This window comes from Bombus pascuorum, chromosome 2 (assembly GCF_905332965.1).
Source record: "Bombus pascuorum chromosome 2, iyBomPasc1.1, whole genome shotgun sequence".
Lineage (NCBI taxonomy): Eukaryota > Metazoa > Arthropoda > Insecta > Hymenoptera > Apidae > Bombus > Bombus pascuorum.
The window spans coordinates 11,287,517-11,307,618 of record NC_083489.1 but is presented as its reverse complement, the minus strand read 5'-3'; the positions used below and the strand labels follow the sequence as shown (position 1 = coordinate 11,307,618).

The window sequence follows — 20,102 nt, the reverse complement described above, 5'->3', positions numbered from 1 at the left end:
AGTAAGATTTGAAAATATTTGCATCGACGTAGACTCTGAGCGTCAATCACTAACATAATATAAAACTGATGTCGACGTCTATTTTACGACTGTATCTGCGAACGCTGCCAAAACTCTATCAACGAAGAGTTTCCAAAATATCAAAGATAGAATCAAGCAGGAACTAGATCAGTCGATGAAAATCTCTGAAACAAATGTGTCATGCTGTCATCCTCAAAATGCATCGAATCGAAACAAGATAATTTAGCTTTGTAATTAGAAGCCTAACCCTTTGCTGTTTTACATGGAATGCCGCTATCGGAGTATTCTAATTTCTTGGAAGATAGTTACGGAGTTCGATCCTAATAGGAAGCCAATAGTCCCGAGGAAATTTACGGTAGCAGCCAGGGAGACCAACCGACCGAGCAAGCCAAGCAGCCTTATAGCTCGGCCACTCCAAAGTAGCCTCGCTGAGAAATGCGCCCGAGTGGAAGCTCGGCCGACCAGAGAGGCATTACGCTGCCTCATCAGTCGAAAGGTGCATTAGCATTGCTAATGACCTACGATCGTTACCGCCACACGCCACACCGAACACCATCCTCGTCTCACCAACCTTGAGTTCTGGCTACGTTTGTTATTCGAAAATGAGCCATCACGATCGTGTCTGTAAAACTAACACCCGAGGTAGCTTCGTCCTTTTTCTCTTTCCATCTTCTTCTTTTCACTTCGTAAAGTAGTTGGCATGGTAACGGCTAAGGTATGTAATTTATCTTTAGAAACTGCAGACATTCGTGCTAGTTTTCAAGAAACAGTAATATTTGATTAAGTAATCGTGTTGATTTGAAGGAGATAAGGTTCTATTCCCACACGAGGTACACGGTACAGACTTCCGTGAAAAATTAACTTCTATTATTCAGTATTCCATACTCGAGCTACGTCCCTGATGAATTTTTCCAGTCGACGGAGGGATTAAACTCTCGTATTGTCAATTCGCGACGATACATCCCGAATAATGAACGACCGAATGTGCAAACCGTATATATATATAGTAATCGAATTACAAAGTTGCCTTGTCGAGCGCTGGTGTCGTCCGTAAATCAATACGATCACCGATGTGTAAGCGAAAAGAATTTACGGCGCGGTCACTTTCGACGACTTAGTCCCTGAACGGCGAACGATATTCGAGCCACGTTCGCAGACCGTTCGATTCCTTTTATTATCTGCCCGCGTACGTGAGCTTCCATCGTTCGCCGCGATGACGGCATCTAGCTTTCGTCTGTGATTCTGCTGGCGCGTTCGACGAACGTCGAATTTAATTAAATTTTTCTATAATACGGCAATCTCGGTGATAGCAGCAGTCAACGCGACTCGGTCCACTCCTGGATCCATGAAAACCCCTTAGACTCGTACTCGAGTGAAACTAGGAACGTTGCACGGTATAGCGGTGATGTTTCGACGAGAACTAACGTTCTCTCTAATTAGACGCGAAATGAGCGACTATTACAGTGCGCAGTGCACTCCGGAAGACGAACAGCCACTCGTGTGACGCTGAAAAGTATGCATTTTCGGCTAACAAGCTCGGGTCCGATGCCCGGAATATACGCTGGATCATACAGAGGTTCATAAAAATATTTGGGCGCTTGGAGAAAGTTCCATAGATATATTACGTGTTATACAGAACATTTTGAAATATTATTACAATCGTAATGAGACTTAGACTGAGATATGTTTTACTATGATTATATTGGTAAAGTTCGATTGCTAGGTCTGTAAATGTATGCAAAATGTACAGAATATTTAGTAAAAATACAAAAGTATTTAAACATTATATTGATAAGCCTCGATATTAAGTGGGTCCATCTTTAACACTCGCCATGTGTACTTATTTTCTATTAAATATGTTTACAATAAATCTCTCGCAACTTCTATATAGATTTTCAGATTGTTTTCAAGTTCCACCAATATAATCAGAACATTGCCAATGAAATTCCGAAACGTTTTATATGTGTATGTATGTATGCAGAGATGTATTTAAAAAGTATACAAAACCAGTATCAGAAAATAAGGGACCGCTGATAGAAATGGAAAAAAGGAGGAAGATAAGGATGAAGGAAGAAGATTGAATGGATCACAGATTGAGGAGATTGGAAACAAGTGATTCGATATTGTAGAAATTTTCGAGGCAGAGAGATAATTTAATCTCTTAATGGCCGTTTTCTCGACGGGAATTATAAATATTGCCCCTCCTCGCTCGGATTTTCAGCTTAACATTCGGTGAATGGTAACTGGCCGCTTGTATTTCACCGTTCGAACAAATATCGAAGGGTAATTTTTCACTGATTTGTTGGAAATTCAACTTCTTGTAATTAATTCTGTCTCGAGGGAACATTTTTTAACGGCAAATTATACAGGCAGTGGTTCTGAAACGTATCAAAAGATAGGAGCTATAGTGCCTTTGGAAGTAATTATGTTTCTGTGATTTTAACTCTGGTAATTATATAAGCTAAATTAAACAAGGTGCGCTGATATAAATCTTTGGATAAAATGCTGCGCAGACGTTGCAAATACAAATGTTATTTCCGACTATCACAGTACATTTTTATTAACTGACTGATTAAAATTTCTGGCAGTTCGTATCGTCAGATATACTCTCTGTAAGGAGAACGATTCTTAACGCATTTAAGAATTATCCCATTTCCAATGTTATACTATAAAAGCAGCTATATATTTAATATTATACTGAGAAAACTCATCAATTACACGAAACATACTAAATCAAAGATTTCCCTTATTCATATCTGTCGCTACTCAATCATACTTTTATTATATTCGTCAAGCTCTTTCAACAAATCTTGACATTCGTATTGCGTGATTTTCTATAGTACTTGTATTTAGTATAGTATAGTATTATACAGTACTTGATCACACAGCAACAATGCCTGTTTCTAACAATACTTCCAAGAATTCTACAAACACAAACGCCAACAACCTAATATCCTTCGAACTAAACAACTATCCTCGACTACACAGTTAACTAGACGTTTGAAACAAGCAGAAACACCTAGAACCACAATCAACTCTTGTAGTATCTAGTAACAGCACTTGCTCAGCTCGCTGGCTGATTTATTGCATACGCAACGACACGTGGCGAAACGGCCGAAGAAGAGTACCACGTGTTGCTTCCCTTCGTCTTCGCCGAGTGGACAAATAATTCCTTGCAGTTTTAGAGCGTGCGAGCTTCATCCAGTCCAAAACCTGCTGACACGCTTCTTTCGCGAGGAACTTAGCCGAAGGTCCCTTTTGAAAGAAATCCCTATTACCAGCCAGAGTCAAAGACGTGTCCTCCTAACTTTTCCAATCTCGCTCGCGCGACTTGTTTCGCAGGTCAACGAGTCTCTCCGCAGTTTGCTCGGTCGATCGAATATTTTCGATGGACTATCGTGAAAAGGGGGCACGCGGGGATGGGAGAACGGCGACACGGATTTATAGGGAAGCGGCGGGTTATGGCGTGCCAATGGGAAGCGGGAGAACAAGCGAATATATAGCGGGGAGGCAGCGCGTTCTTTCACGCTCGCGCGCACACCTGTCCCTCGTTGGTTGCTGCTCCCGGGCTTGCGAAGCTTGCGGGAACGGTTATCGAATATGCCGGGAATGCTGCCGCCGAATATGCCATCAGCCAAATGATCCGTGAAAATTCCGGCTGCCCCGGTGCGATTTTACGCGAGCTCGATCGAGCCTCTTTTTTTTCTATTCCCGTACACGGTCGCGTGCGCGCGTCATACAATCTTGCATACGTACATGTGTACATGTGTGTATGCATGAATGAGTACATAGAGGTACGTACGTACGCGTACGAGTAGGGAGATGGAGATGGAAAAGCAGCGTGGTCTGAGCTGGAAGAACGAGGGAGGAAAAAGCTGCAGTCATACCAGAATCGTCGATATTAAAGCTTATACTGAATGACAGCGATGCTCGATGGAACGTCACGGATTGATTCTGCTTCCATTTCGAAGCGATCCGTGGATCTCGATACGGAGCACTTGTCAATAAATAGAACCGTTCCTTCTCATACTCCACCCTTCTTCCTCTCTTTCTCTTTCTAGTTTCCGTCTCTTTTGGTCCGTGCTCTTTTAGTAAATCGTCTTGAAAATTCGCAAGGCGTCAATCACGGCCATCCATGACATCCGGCCAGAGTTATGAAACCGTTTTAACCTATCGAGAAGGGCAAATAAGAAAAGCTTCGAAATAAAGTTCTCGGGATGATACCGTTGCTTCTTCGCTAAACACGAATAGGTCCATGATGAATCTCAAATATTCAAGTTACAATTTAATTAATAGTTAACATAACGATTTCATTTATCTTTCACTCGAATTCTTATTTTCTTTAGCAACTTAGTTATCAACATCTACTTTATTCAAGAGGACTGGGATATAGTCCCAGTAGGATCAAAGACCGCAATCGTCGTACAGATTACTCAAGGAACTTTTTCAAGGGGTCGCTTCAATTTACACCGGACTTATCCTACATAAGGGCTCGTTCCAGAATTAGACCTTGCTGCCGAATCTATTAGGCGGAAATGGAGCGATTTTTCTACCGTCACGACCCCCGGATCTTTAAGCTTCCGCACGACATCGGCCTGTGAGGGCAGCACCAGCCACGCGGGGTCGTTCGTGGATCCTTTTTCAAAGTCCGCCGTTAAGCACGATAAACCGGATGAAAAAGCGACGACTTATACATTTATAATACCATATCACCCTATTTTCGTCCTTCTCGCGTATCCTTGGCGTCGGTTACAGATGGAAGGAGCCGGGACACATCCGGCTCGATCCCCCCAGGAGAGCCTCCACAAGTCAAACTCAATCTGCAAATGGGGCGATCCCATTTTCGTTACTTCGATGCCACGAGTTCGACCTGTCGACTCCATCGGTTCTCGATGCGGGCCACGTATGAACTTTCGTGCACGGCTAGATGTGACGTCGCGTGTTTCGATGGACTGGGGTCTTGTCGTGAATGTCGCGTTCGTTTGATGGCAAATTTATCGGACGCACGGATGGAACCCCAAGATACAACATACATAGTGGTAAATTGAACGTAAGCGGGGAATTAGGGCACCGAGAGACCTGGAATTTAATTTGCAATTTATTCTCCGTTCGACCGATAGATAAATTGCGAACGTCTGGAATGTGAAATTGAAATCAGGCTTTATTCGTTTTAATCCATAATTGCAGGCGTTTATATCTTTTTTATCTTCATAGACAGATAGTCTCTAAAACTCTTGCTATTTTATTTATTAAAATAACGTTCCGTGCAAGTTAATTTAATGTTACCATTTTACTTGATATGTAAACCGTTGAGAAGCAATATCGACTAACCCCATAAATTAAAGAGTAAAAAAGGTGTGTTGAATTTACAATCTTTTAAGAATTTCCGTGGAATTTACGCTTATTTATAATATTTTTCAATAAACAAACTTATTCAAGTTGATAATTTCAGTTTTTGAGAAGTTCGTTATTAATGTGGTAGTCGTTGCAGTTTCTAAGAGGCTCGTGTTATTTATTTGTTAAGTGTTTCTTTCAATTACAAGTGCTTACAGCTTCTACAGGTTTTAGATTGTAATAAAGAAAGGGAAACACAGATTTCTCTCATAGATGAGGAATTAGAGACTAACTATATGATAATGGGTATAAAATGTGCGGAACAAGCATACTACATGTTTAACTTCATTTTCATACGTACAATTCAGTTTACTCATGTGCGCAAACACGGAATGCGGTCAAGTTTCATCGCGGTAGTGACAAGCCTGAATTTTGCACTGCAAACAACCGTTAGCATAAGATCAACTAATCTTCTGTGGAAGAGGAAACATCACGCAGCACTGAGCAAACACCGTCAAGAAACAAAATCACGTCCGGGGCAACTACAATTTCCCCGTGTCTGCTGTATCGCGCTTAACCCTTGTGAAACTCTGACGTAACGATGTAACGTTATTTGGATTGTAGCATATCAGTCAGTCTCTATACCATTTAAAATAACAGCAGATCATTTTTACACCGTATGCGTATTTAAGAAGAACATTGCGATAGAGAAATCTGGCGTTTCAAGTGTCGAAGAATCAGAGGCCTTCTTATCTTTTGTACCTTGCACTCGTATAGCGAATAAAAATTTTATTACGATGTTACAGTTTGGAATGCGGTATATATAAACAGAGTTTTAATATTTCTACCTAGCATGAAAATTATATTTTAAAACTGCAAGAATCTTTACGGAAATCTAACCCCAACATAAGTACTACAATGAACACCGTTCTACGATAACTTGATATTCCAAATCCTTAAATCTACGACCTCTAATCAGTAGAATAAAGCGTACACGCGACGACAGTTTACACGAACAGAAACAATGAGAGACAAGAAGGGTGACCGCGGCTGCGGTAATTTATCGCGACCGATTTAAATAAATTATCAAGAAACTTTTCACACCTGGTACGTTGTTGAATAATCGTAGTTTAATCGACGCTTCGAGTGTTCCAGTTTCGAACAGACGATGGAAGGAGGATGGAAAACAAAGGGAGTCAGCATATCCGCGGAAACGCGGAAACTTTTCGGCAAAAGCTACGCGAAATCGCTATGGAACGATGGAAACTGCGTGGCTGAGCATATTTCAACGGTGGACAGTCGACGAAATACATCGTCAACTGTGTCCAACGACTATCCTCCGTGAATATCTGTCTGGCGGGCCTTGTTAAGCACGTTCCCTTGTTTCTTTCCCTCCTTTTCTTTTTTTCTTTTTTTTTTTAATTTTGTTTCGGCTTGATACAAGCTGAAACTCGTCGTTGGAAACTTATACTTTTGAATCGGGCGCGATTCAGCCCGATATCGGTTATAAAGCCTCCACTGGCGTTCGTTGTCGAGGATTTCGTTTTCCCCAGAATATTTCGCGACTGTAAAGGGCACGTGAAACATCGATATGTTAAAAAAATGGAGGAATGGGAGCAAAAAAAAAAATTTCGACAAAAAAGGAAATCTCAGCGGCGACAATGGCGGGCATTCCGCGTAGAAAATAAAAGGTAAATTGTGTTTTTCGGCGAGCGGCTTTCGTTGTCTGAAATAAAACGTTCCCCATCCGTGAAACACCTTTGTATATTTAAATTCGTTGGGACAAAGATTGTGACGGCTTTTGTACGAGTTACGAAACTTTCGAACGAGATACGCGTGCATGATGGAACGTTGCGTTAGACCGAATTTAATAAATGAAAAGTACGCTGGATGTTCAATGGATTTAATATCGTAATTATATACTCGCGTTATACAGCACGTCGAAAGTATTCAATAACCTGGCAAACGATAAAGTTACGAGGTCATCTTTCGAGCATCAAGCCGAAACCTTTCGATACTTGTAATGTCTAACGTTACTTTCAACACGATCGATAATATTTCGATAACCCTAACTTTAATAGACAAAAGGGATGTCACGAAGTGTCGTTGCATAAGCATCCAAAAACTTTGGTCAATTTGTCCGGATTTAACTAATTCGACCAATTCAACGTACGAATTAATAGCTAGGATAAGTTGGTCGACTTGTAGCAGACGGTATGTAAATTGTCTATAAATTGATAATTAGAAGAAGCTTTCGTTACTTTTCTATGGAATAGAAGATTTATGTTACTTGTTAGAAAGCATAGCAGTAATATATTTTAGTACATACACTGGTGCACACGATTACTATTGAGATACCACCGCTGTATTCAAGAGTTTGTTAAGCAACAAAATGCTTCCACAAAGCTTGTCAATTACGCTTAAAAGTTTTATTATTGTATATTAGCATTTCAAAATGTATCGCCTCATAATAATATTCTATGTAATATTGTGAAGAATAAAATGATTGGTGTTCGATTTATTCGTCATTTTTTAATCAAGATACCTCCGAAAATAAACGAACGTTCGGATGCTTTTAAATGGTAAAGTATATCCTTCGTCCATAATAATAAATTTCCGGATGACAATCGAGAATTTCTGACAACAAACCCTTATCGATACCCCTTTAAGCATGCAAATACCGAAGGTACAGTGACAGCGTGGTATAGTATAGCGAACTCCATTAAGGAAAAATGAAATTCAGCCGTCTAGGGCGCATCGAATATTCCATTCGAGATTTACCAGTGTTTGCGAAGTGAAATTGCCGCGGCACAGAGCTCTCCGGCGGCGCACATGCATAATGAAAGCTTCTGTAAACTAAAGCGGGGACAAAGTTTCGGCTCGTCATATATCAGAAACGACAATCCGCAAAAGTCATCCCTGTGACTCGGCCGGAAACTCTTTCGTCGTACGACGCTCATACGTCGCCGAGAGATACGTGATTCACCTTTTGTGAGACAACAACTTCGGACTCGTTGTACCGACTTAAACTCTCCACTATCGTGCAAAACCTAAATTCAATCCCAATGAGCAAAGTTTTCCACGAGGGTAAGAGTAAGAAAGGGGATCGTCGTGCTAAGTCAGTAACGACGTCAGACGAGATTCTTTGTTTTAGCGATGGCACGCTACAACCGTCTACGAAAATAGCGACGGTTTCTCGCGGTTTCGTTTACGGTACAACTCTGTTTATCTGAGTAACAATAAAAATAATAGGCGGAGAAGAAAATTGGTAAACTTTTACTATTAAACGAAGTCCAATTATAAATAGAATATAAACCGTTTGTCTCCCGATATGTTCAGATAAATGGTCCTCATAATTATATGAATTACACGAACTCCTATTAAGAAGTTTACTAATTTTCCTCTTTACCTATTATTTTTCGTTAACTTAATAGCAGCTCGCGTTCGGATAAGTAAATTCAACTAACGAAAGTTTCCATTTAGTAATGCTCAGTTAAACGGGCATTAACTAAAATTCCAATAATTGGAGTTTAGATAAATGGAAATCTGTTGTACATTAAACGAGCATTCGCATCAAGAATACAACGAAAAGAGTAGAAACTAAAGAAACAAAAAGCACATTGTACTCTACGTGCGGTGATTCACCAAGAGAAGATCGTATCACTTTGTTCCGAAAACTTTGCAACCTTTAGAAAGAAACCTTAATCGTCGTAGAAAAGAGGAAGGGGGCGGGACGATAACGCTTTTACCGGCTTACCTTGGCGGCCGGTAAACGTTGATTCCGATCCAACATTTAACAGACAAACTTCTCGAACGAAACGAAATCCCGATAAAATCGGGTTCGCTTTAAATCCGATTTCCAACGTGCACGCGAATTTACGAGAAACGACGAGCGAAGGTGGGCTGGCTGAGAAAACGCAGCGCTTTCTCGCGAAAATATGCACGGAAGGGAGAAAGATCCCGAGTTGAAGAACTCGCGGAGGAGAGACTTTCTGCTGGAACTCGATAAGGCAGACACGCCGCGTCACCGATGATTGCAAATAGAATTTCACGTTATCGCTAACGAGAATTTCGTCTCGGTTGCTCACGGTTTCACAGGGGACCGGAAGGGGAATAAAGAGAAGCGCGGAATGTTCGATACGTGGGTTCGATACTCGCTTCGGTCCCGATGAATCGAAACTGAAAATCGAGCGGTACGTGCATACGTCGCGCCAGGCGTGAGATACGCACGAACACAGTAGAATAAGGATGCACGTACGCGGCCATGTACGAAGCTCGAGGTCGTGTTCACACGCTTCTCGCGGAACGCGGAAGCAACCAAATAGATTTTCGTTATCGGCTGCGTCTTTCTACGCTTCGCTCGCCGCGGAATAATACCGAAGCCCCAGGCAGATCGACCGACGAAACTCCTTCATGGAAATTCGATACCTTGATACGGTTTTCGCTCGTTACTTTAAATCAGAAAATATCACCGGCTCACAAAGCGACCGTGTCATTTTTCCCTCTTCTATTTCCGCTGCCAGTCGCTGTCGACTGCATTCGCATTCACGCGAATCGTGTTTCACGTTTGACGCACACGATCCTTCTGTTTTGCTCCGTTTTGATGAAAAAATAAATGCCCCCTTCCCAGCCTGATGTTCTGGAGAAAAATTGATTCCTGCTCTGCCGGACTCGCGATTGTATGTATACATGTATTTCGCGTCTTTCTCGATGAAACTATGTGGAATACTGGTCGACTATTTTTCTAGCGATTTGAGAATGTTTTACTTACATAGCGATGTGATATTCACGCATAGAGCAGCTGGATTATAATTACGCTTATCTTAGTGTTGCGTTACAATTGCACGTAGCGGGAGAAAGAAAAAATTGATCTTGATTGAATAATAAAATTTGGCAAGGGATATGAGGAAATGACTGTGTTAGATATAACTTAAGGGTGGCCGATGGGTTAATTAGGGATACTTTTGATTATTTTAGGAGTTAATGACAGTCTACTGTTTGGTTTTGCTGTATAATCAAACATGGCCCTAAATCTGGCTTGATGTTTAGATACGATTTCCTTGTTGAACAGGTAGACTGAAAATACACAAATTCGTGTACAAAAGTTAAGTTGAAACATAGTCGGATTTCATACACGAGCACACGTATTAACGAAAATGTAATCTTGATATCCAACGCTACATTCAATTTCACGGCATACGAAATTGTTATGGCAATAAAACAAATAAACCGCAATTTAAAATCATGCAAAATAACGCGATCTCGCGTCTGTATTCAAAAACAATCGGGACGCGGAACCCGTAACAATGTGTGAACCAATTTCTCGATTGCATTTCATGGATACGATGTTTGTAATCTTGTAGCGCCCGGAAATGTTGCATACCGTTCGTGTAAAACAAAAATGATTCATCTCATTATAATTATTGAAAAAGCTGATTTATAACCCGCCAGCTGTGCGCGTTATTTTATCTCATTAAATACAACATGATTTGTTTGATACCATGTTGGAATATAATATTTTGTACAGAAGAGAGCATACATATATATAGATATCAAAAATATAGATCTCCATTAGAAAACTGAAATATACGTATAATTTTCATATTGCTTCCTAAAGTTATTTCTTAAATAAAACAAATGTCAGCACAATTCCATTTATCTGCCTTTGAAACATTTTTCCATATTCTTTATACAGTGACTATAAGAAGTATTGAAACGCCATTGTATAATTATAGCATTTACACAGTAATTAATGAAATCCAAACATGTTAAATTTTGTACTGTAGTATATATTTTCATACGACTTCAAAGATGTGATCCTATGAAGATGAAACGTATGGAACCTGATAAAAAAACGCACTTCGTTTGAAAATAGGGGTGCATCGTAATACTTTGATTTAAGAAGTAAAGTGGTTATAAAAAGTAAGCTAAAAATAGCTAAAGCTTGGAATATCTTTTCGTACAGCCTTGCAACAGGTAATAAGATAAAACTTATCAAACAATGTTTAAAAATATCAAAATCTACTGCACAATTCATGATCCGCAGACACATCATCGCTACCAAACAGTCTGCATAGTGATTCCAACATCGGAGAAACAATCTTTAAAGACGATCAACGCATTGGCGAGGCGCCGTTCGTGCATTATACTTGCAAAAGTATCCCGTAAACGTTGAATAGTCGACTTTCTTCTTTCAATCGCGGAAGAATCTCGGGGGAAGAACGCGGACATCGGCCTCGCGATTTACGATAAGTATCGATATTCAATAACGGGCCAGTTGTCGTCTACGAACGACAGTGACCTTAAATAAAACTAAAAGCATGTGGGCGTACTAGCACGGTCTTTGTACGAAGTTTATGCACGGGGTGATCATAAAGTTGGTAAGCCTAGGGCGGCACGTGATCGCATTTCTTCCGGCAAACGCGAATTTCCTGCTCCTCCTCGGCTGATTTTCAATTCTAATCCGCCGTCTGAAAGAACGAACGTTCGCATGCCGACGATAAAGTTGCCTCTGACACTATTCATTCAGGAATTGTTAAAGATACCGAAATTCGAAGGATGAAACGCGCTCGTTTCGTTCGTGAGATAGCGGATTTCCGTCAAAGCGACTCGGATATCGACTCGATAAAATTTTCTATGAAGTTCAGTACTACGAAATCAAACTTCGTGTCGATAGTGCAGCTTGTTGTCCAGGTGTACGTCAATATTTGAGGCCCCTGAAACTGGATAGGGATGTGGGCAAAGATTGTCGCATGAATATGTATCACGTGTAGTGTCGTTCTTGTGCTTTCAATTCAAATGTTTCGAACAATTTTTCATCGTACATGGAACGTTGACATTTTTTCCCAAATAAATTGTTACATCCGATTTCGATCTTCTCTTCCTTCGGTTTGTTAAATTTAAGGACATGCATATACGATTTGCTTCATATTTAGCACTTGTCACCATGAAGGTTGTGGCTGCACTGCGTGTTCTGATGAATGTAGCATGTGAAAAGCCAGATGCACAAGAATCTATATACATATGTGTGTAGATACACGTTTGATTGCTCTGGCATGTACATCGAAATGGTAGTTCATGAGATCATAGTAGCACCATTATCGAAGCTTTTCTAAATTCAACTTTTCCAAAAAAAAAACACATAAGAAATTCCAAAGAACTGTCTCAAATTCCACTTTCAATTTCTGTTCCCCTTGTCGGCCCTTTACATGGGTAAAAATAAGAAAAAGACTGTCTAAGGAATGAATAGAATTCCCCAAGGATTTTCCACTGTCGAGCGTCACGGTTCGATGGAGACACGTGAAAAATCGTAAGACGGTTCACGTCAGCCGCGCAAAAAGCGCAAGCTAACTTATCGCAGTCTCGCTATACCCCCGTGGTCGACGACCCAGTTACATCTTAACGAGTATGTTAATTTAACGAAGGCAGAACGTCGCTGTTAAAGCGCGATTGGATGTTATCTCGGTTGAAACGGCCGCTCTTACCGTCTCTTCGGAATGAATCATTCTGAGCGTCGAGTGGTTTTGCACGGTTTAAGGAAGAAAGAAGGATTCGCGTTCGATAGAACGAGTCGCCAATCGGATCCCAACCGGAGAGAAACAAAAGGAAAATCGAGAACGAGCCGTCGAGAATCACCGGCTTGCAGTCGATAAGGCCTTCTCCTGGACGAATCTTCGACACGTTTAGCCATCGAGGATCGATTTTAGGACGATCGAGTACGATTACCCTCGAACGAAAGGGGAAATAATTCGCAATTATTTGCAAACAATTTTCCTTGTTTCAATCGACGAGCGTCGTTGAACGCATAACCCCGATTCGGTGTCGAGGACCGTGCAATTACGATAAGAATTTCACCGAGTTTTCGGAACGAATCAGCTCCGGGATAAAGAGAAGCTCTCGCTGCGTTGAAACCAGTCGTCTCGGATGTAGAGAGCCAGGAAACAAAGAGGTTTCAACGGGATAAGCGGACCGATGGCGGGTGGCTTCCATGGATAAAGCACTTTCAAGGGTCGACCGATTTAATGGTTGCCGATTGATCACCCAGATATAAAGCTTCCACGGTTTACTTTTATGGAATGTTAAGACGGGTTATTTCGATCGTAAAAATGCTATTATGCATAAGTTAGCAAGTCATCCGATTCGACGAATAGTCAGAGATTTCTAGTCGACAGGTCCAGATAACATTTCTTAAAATAAGGACGAAACGGAGTAGATTCCGGAAAGGAATTTTCCGCGGTGTTACGTTGCACGATTATCTCGTTCTAGTTTCGCTAGGTATAAAATTTTCAATCTGCAGGTACTTTTAAAAGCCGCATTAAAGAATCAGCAGGACAAACTTGCAGGGGTGGAATTCAAATTTTACAGGCGGCTATAAACCGTGACGTTAAGAAATTTCCAACTGTTTCGTCCATCTTCGTCGAGCTCAGTCCCATTAATACTCGTAAAAATCACGAAACTATACAGTTGACTTTAACGCTTACAGAAATCGTCGTGTACGCGCTAGTCGATAAATTTTCGTCCTTTCGCTCGAAACTTCCTATTATCATATACCATTGCAAGAAGCTCTCATGGTATAGCCATTTAGGGAGGTCGATAACCATACGCTTCCAAAATCTCTTTCCCAAATAGTGCTCGCTCTCGGGCCAACACCGACGGCCCCCTAAATCGCGTTCAACGACCGCGAATGAACCGGTATTTCGAACGGGCGAGCGCTGTTTCACACATCTGCCACGTAAATTTCGTTTATCGAAACAATTCGCCGATCTTGGCCCCGAAATCCCTGGAACCGCACCGGTCAGCCGTTCGAAGCTTCGCTCGAGTTCGAAGCCAGAGAAAACCCGACGGTGGTTTACATCGATACACAGCCACAGTCCGCGCGGCTGGCCAAGATTTATGCGACCGTGTAACGTCGTCACGCGAACAGTCACGACTGGGGGTGTAAGAGACTATTAGGGGGAGACGGTTCCTTCGGGCATAATATGACGTATCGAGACTCGTCGTGCCACGCGGGACCACGGTACGTACCTGGCGATACGAAACGTAGAAAAATAAAAAATAAGAGGAGACTACGACAGACAAGGAAGAGGGGGATGTAAGGAAGGGGGATACGGCGTGGCGAATGGCGAAGGACGGAGGGTGTAGTTGTCGGTTCATAAATCACTGGAACGAGAGAGGGACCAGAGCCAGCGGGGTTTTCGAATCGTAACAAAGTGGAAGATAGCCCCGGTTGGAAGGTCGGGAGAATATGGCCACCATTTTTCGTTGGCTCCGACCGCTGAAAGCGCACGTAACGCCGTAGGACGTTTTATGTCTGCGTGATTCCGCCTTTTCACCCCGTGCTCCCTCTGTCGAAGATTTTGGCCTGTCATGCTTGGCTCCCACCTCCCTTTTTTCCTTCCTACTTGGTTCTCAGTCTCCTTTTTTTCTTTTATTTCCTCCAACTCGTCATTCTGCTCCTTCTCTCTATCATTGGCGTTTTTACCGTAGCTTTCTCCCACTTGGCTTCGACTCGCCTTTCGAGACTCTTTCTTCGTGCCCCCCTCCGTCTCATGCCAGTTCTAAAACGATACGAACGGTCACTAGCTCGGCCACGAAAACGAAAACTTTTTCCCTAGCACGTACAGATGCTCATCCACTCCCGTAAGCCATTATCGATCTTCGTTTTTTTCCCAATGAACGAGTGTCCCCGCGATGTAACCCCGTTAGCCTTCTTGTATCCCGTTCTCCGAGTTTACTTCACGTGATTCTGCCCCAACGATTCGCACGCTCTTTCTGGGAGTGGTATCAAGGAAATCTTGGCAGGTTTCCTAGTTTAGCTTGATGACTGTTCTAATCGTGATCAAGGATGTCCTTTCTTCCTGGCATTTACAATTTCGTGTAATAAGAGATTCTATAAGAAATATATTTCTTTTTTTATATTAAAATTGAATTACAATATTAATATTAGACGATAACAAACGTATAGAACATTAAGACTATGTCGACCTAATTTCACCTAAGTATAATTTTCACGTTCAGAATTATTAAAATGCGATTCTCGCTATATTCGTAAGAAAATTCATTGATTGCAATTTGAAAAGTGAAACGAAGGTAATGAATATTTAAAGAAATGCATAAACAGGTAAATAACACGTGACACCAGTGTAGCATTAGCGGCCATCTGACGTCACTGCGGCATTACCGGCCATTATAGCGTTAAATTTAAGCTTTCAAGAATAACAATGACATTTCGTTCACATATCACTTTGAGAGTTTTGACATTCGGGAACTGGTGGAAGGTCGAGGATTGAAAAACACAATGTTCGAATTAATTTTAGAGGACAGTGTTTTGTCTTCGTTGACAGAGGAATTCCACTCGATACATTGTGTGGAAATAGGCGAAACCAGAGTGGCCACGACAGGACAGTATAAAATGGTTTACACAGCGAGTGGACGACAAATACGTTTCTTTTTCGCGCTTCCTTTCGATAAACATTTTTTTAGCCGATTACAAAAACCGTCGCTTCCCACGCTAGCCGGACCTTTGTGCGGTAACAATACGATGGAAATGCAGTGCATATTTCACGCTGGAAAATCGAGAACGCCCGGCACAAAGCCGGATATAGGTCAGAGTTGTAACGCTCGAACGAAACGCGACATTGTTTGTTACGGAAGACAAAAGCCAGGTTTGCGCCCAGCGGTGGGCTGCTTAAAGTTTCAGAACCTCCCGCAAAAATTGTGTTGTTCCTTCGAGAAATTGAGTAGATTGCTTTTCTTGAATTTCTAACAAACGACGACGTTTGTAATACAAACAACGTATAAAAGCTACGTTGTTTCTATCTCAAACAATTCGGAACGATGCTTTTGTATGTAATACGTATACTTAAGGTGAAAATATGAATTTTTTATGAAACTCATAAACATTAATAAGCAAGTAATTATTTCTTGTAGTAATTTTTTCACAACAAAGTAATAGGAATAGAGACACGAAGAAATAATACGACGACATGTAGCTATTAACGTAATAAAGCTACTCCCAGGAGGAAACTTCGTAAATTATGGGGTAATAACTGGCATTAATCTAACACGTGAAATCAGATGAACTTATTCGCCATCGAAAACGCAGTCGTACCGATAAATTAACTCGTGAGTCAAAGGTATCCTGCAACGCGGTTGATCTTACACCGCAATACACGGTTGAACCTCCTAATGGAAACGTATCTTCCATCTATAATTATAATCGTACGTTAGCGTGGCACGTTCGAGCTTATCGTCAATCTCGGCGAGATAACGCGCGTGTATCGCGATAAACGTAAGCAGGCACAGTCACCGAACCCTTACTCACAGCAGTGGATATCGTGTCGTTTCGAATTTCCAGCTTTCATCCCGCACGATGGCAAAATCTTCCACGAGTTCCTCTGTTCTTCTCTCTCTTTAGAACAGTTGTTCGACCAACGAATATACGGAAACTCAAATTGAATCTTGATTCCGGGAATTCCACGCGAAGATTAACGGGATGACGCGGTACAATCAGAAGCGAATTAGAGCTCCACGATTGCGGTCTAATTAGCGGCCACTGCTGGCTAATTCGTTGTCGCACGAAGTCACGGTTGGAGAGAGGTGAAAATCGAAACGAGGACAATGTATCGAGAGAACGACGATTGCTCACACTTTTCCGCTTTCTCTTTGTCTCTCCTTCACTGTCCGACGAATTGTATTTAGGGCGAGATCTTACCAGACAGCCGGTCGTAGACGAAACGTGGTGGTGAAAAATTAGCCAGGCCCAGGGGCGTTGTACCCCTTTTGCTAAGAGGAGCAACGCCTCGCCCTAATACAGATTTATTGCCGCCTAAGAGCCCGAGCTGGCCGTCCTAATACAGGTATTATGCTGACGCAGGAACGAGGAATTTACACGAAATTGGAGGTAATTTGTAGGGGTCGAGTTCACCCTACCCAGTTCCTCTCCCTGCGCCCCTACAACACCCACTCGTTCCCTCGATTCTATCCTCCGTTACATCGAACCAGGCTCGTGCCTGCTTCTATGCACCTGCAAACTCGCTCGAAACGACCAAACTACTGCCCTCTTTGCCTGTACACGGATCCTAAACGAGTTCATCGAGTACATAAGTTGCTTTCTGTCTTACTTAACTCTGTGAGATAGCGCCGAAATCGGGAAGAAAGAAATATTATTGTACAAGAGGACTGCGATTTACTTAATTGGACACTGTTTCATTTTTTCTGTAAATGCATGCCGTATTTTGTGTCACGAAATTTATATTTTTGTTTCAAAATGTATAGTTGGTTTAATAATCTGAATTCCAACTTGTATTTATTTTGATAAAATTAGAAATCTTTTAGATATATGTATATTATAGGTTAAAAAACGTTTCTGTATCTTTCTGAATAATGTATCTTAGCGTAATTACAATTACCGATGATCCAATTGCAGATAATGTACTACTATATCGTTCTCAACTTTAACGGCGAACGATTTAAACGCTTGAAAAGAATCATCGACGTTAAAGACTCTATTTCGGTTTCAAATCGAATCGTTAATAAAGCGAATAAAGAGCAAAGAGTAGAGCGAAATCGCGCCTCTCCCAATATTATTTCTAACGTCACGAAACGGAGCATGTCGAGGCGCATTATTAACAGACATGGGTCGGTGATATCCGCGGTGCGTTTCTAGCGACCCTCATAAATTGCCTCGGTTCGTAAATGTGCCGAATCGATTTGGCTGTCAGCCGTCCGACGCTCGCAACGAATCAGGATCGTAATATCGCTGGTAAAAATGTCAGGAAGACGATTCCTCTTTTTGACAAACGATAGACACTCGGCTTCCGAGTGTATCAAGGTTAATCTGACCTCGCGATTTTTCTTCCAACGAAGTTACTCGCGACTTTCATACCGTGAAAAAGGATCGATTCGAACCTATCCTTTCGCTCGAACACTTTCCCTCGTTTTTCTTTTTCTTGGCCATTTTTTTCCTCTCCCATCGATTAGCGATTAATTCGATATTTACAGTTTATTAGCTACGTTCTCGCATCTCGTTATCTGATACTCGTTCTGGCTCTCGATAACAGGATTTTATAAGCGTGCTTTGCAGGCCGTGTGCTATTTAACATTTTAATGCCAGCCGAGCCAAGGCACGGGATGCTTCTAGCTGCCCCGGGCAGCCTAGAGATTTTAATCTCGCCGTTGTAATAAGAAATAAAACCGAGCCGCCTAGTGGACTCGCTAAATACCAGCCGGCAGCCGCGTTGTTGAAACGTTCGTGCGCGTCACGCGATCCAGAATGCGAAACAGAAAGAATCTGGACGCAATTAGAGGGTTTAACCTCCGAGCCGCAGACGTCGAATTATCGAGCTTAATCATTCCAACGCTCGAGATTTATATCCACCGCGTCGGAAACGACCCGTTGCGTTTACATACTCGACCGAGTTAAACGCTCACCGTTATCCAACACACGTATGTATGTATTGCAGCGTGTTGAGCAAACGTATCGTTACATATTGCGAAAAGAAAAAAATGTCCTATCGTCGAGATAACGCAGTTAGGTTAGTGTATCGCGAGAAGAAAAGAATCGTTACCTAATCCTACAATCGGGAAAAAAGAAGGACGAGAGTTGGGCAAAGTTGATTAAACCAACCAGTTGGCCGATGTTCAACGTAAGTACTTACTTCTTTAACTTCTGGCAAACCGATACTCCGTGTCTCTTTAACGGTCGAGAATTAAAAGCCGATTCAGCGATACAATCGTACAACTTTTTTAGGTTCGTATCTTCTACTTCTTAAACTTGTATTATTTTCCTTTCTTTTTCTTGCAAATCGTTAAGACGAATGGGAGAGTAACTTTTGGTTAAAACGTTCGATAAAGAAAACCAATGTATTCGTCTGGTTTAATACCTTGTTTTAGTAAGGAATTTGAATTTCAAGCAACAGATCCTTCGTATCGATTAATTGCAATCAAGCAGCACTCGCATGCATTCAACAAAGCCAGAAACTATAGCGCTAAATCAAAATGGCCGACTTAACTGCAGTCGAGCATTTCGCGATATCATTGTTCACTTACCTGGCATGTTTCGGGCCAAGACTGGGATCGTACATAGAACTGGCCGATATATCTTCATCGGGGATTTCGCCATTCTCCATGCCCAGTGCCGCGGTACATTGTCCTGAAAGGATTCGAAACGGCGTTAGTCAGAACTCAATATCTATTCGCGCGCGCTTTGTCAACTATGGGCCGCTTTATATTAAGCAGAGTGGGGCTGGATTGGTGGTGCGCAAAATTAAACGTTAATGAATGAGAAACGGGTGGCAATTTTCAGGTTGGAACTCTGCATAAACTAGACTTCGACGAACAATCACGAGAAAATACGCTTTTCCACGGGTCGAGCGCGCATTTAACGTATTTTGTTATTTAGCTAGCTAATTAAAACTTGACTGATGACAAACAGACTGTTTTCAATCGTCGCATTGATTTTAATAGATCGTCCGTATAATTCGTTTTATACGCTCGGGAATTTCGAATTCGTTTGGAAAATGCCACGTTACCGCAAAATACATGTACGTACACCTTGCAGTGGCACGGTTACGGGTCCGTGTCAAAATTCTCCAACGAAATCCACGAGAACACAAGTCGCCACCGGCGTGTGACTTCGTTGTGTGCACACAAGGGACCCAATCGGCGTTCACGGACAAACTGCGATCGAACTTCCTTCCTCGTTCCCTTCCCCGTAAAAGTTTGCCAGTTGACCACGATAAACGAAA

General features: G+C 41.8%; 1 protein-coding gene across 5 annotated transcripts in view; it reads right to left on the bottom strand.

The window, feature by feature from the left end:
• Positions 1–20,102, bottom strand: part of LOC132916513 (discoidin domain-containing receptor 2) — a 225,951-nt gene that overhangs the window by 88,982 nt on the left and 116,867 nt on the right. For all 5 annotated transcript variants that reach the window (XM_060976590.1, XM_060976591.1, XM_060976589.1 and 2 more), the window contains one exon: positions 19,405–19,507. In XM_060976590.1, coding sequence (XP_060832573.1) covers positions 19,405–19,507 — 103 coding nt within the window. The remainder of the gene's footprint in view (positions 1–19,404; positions 19,508–20,102) is intronic.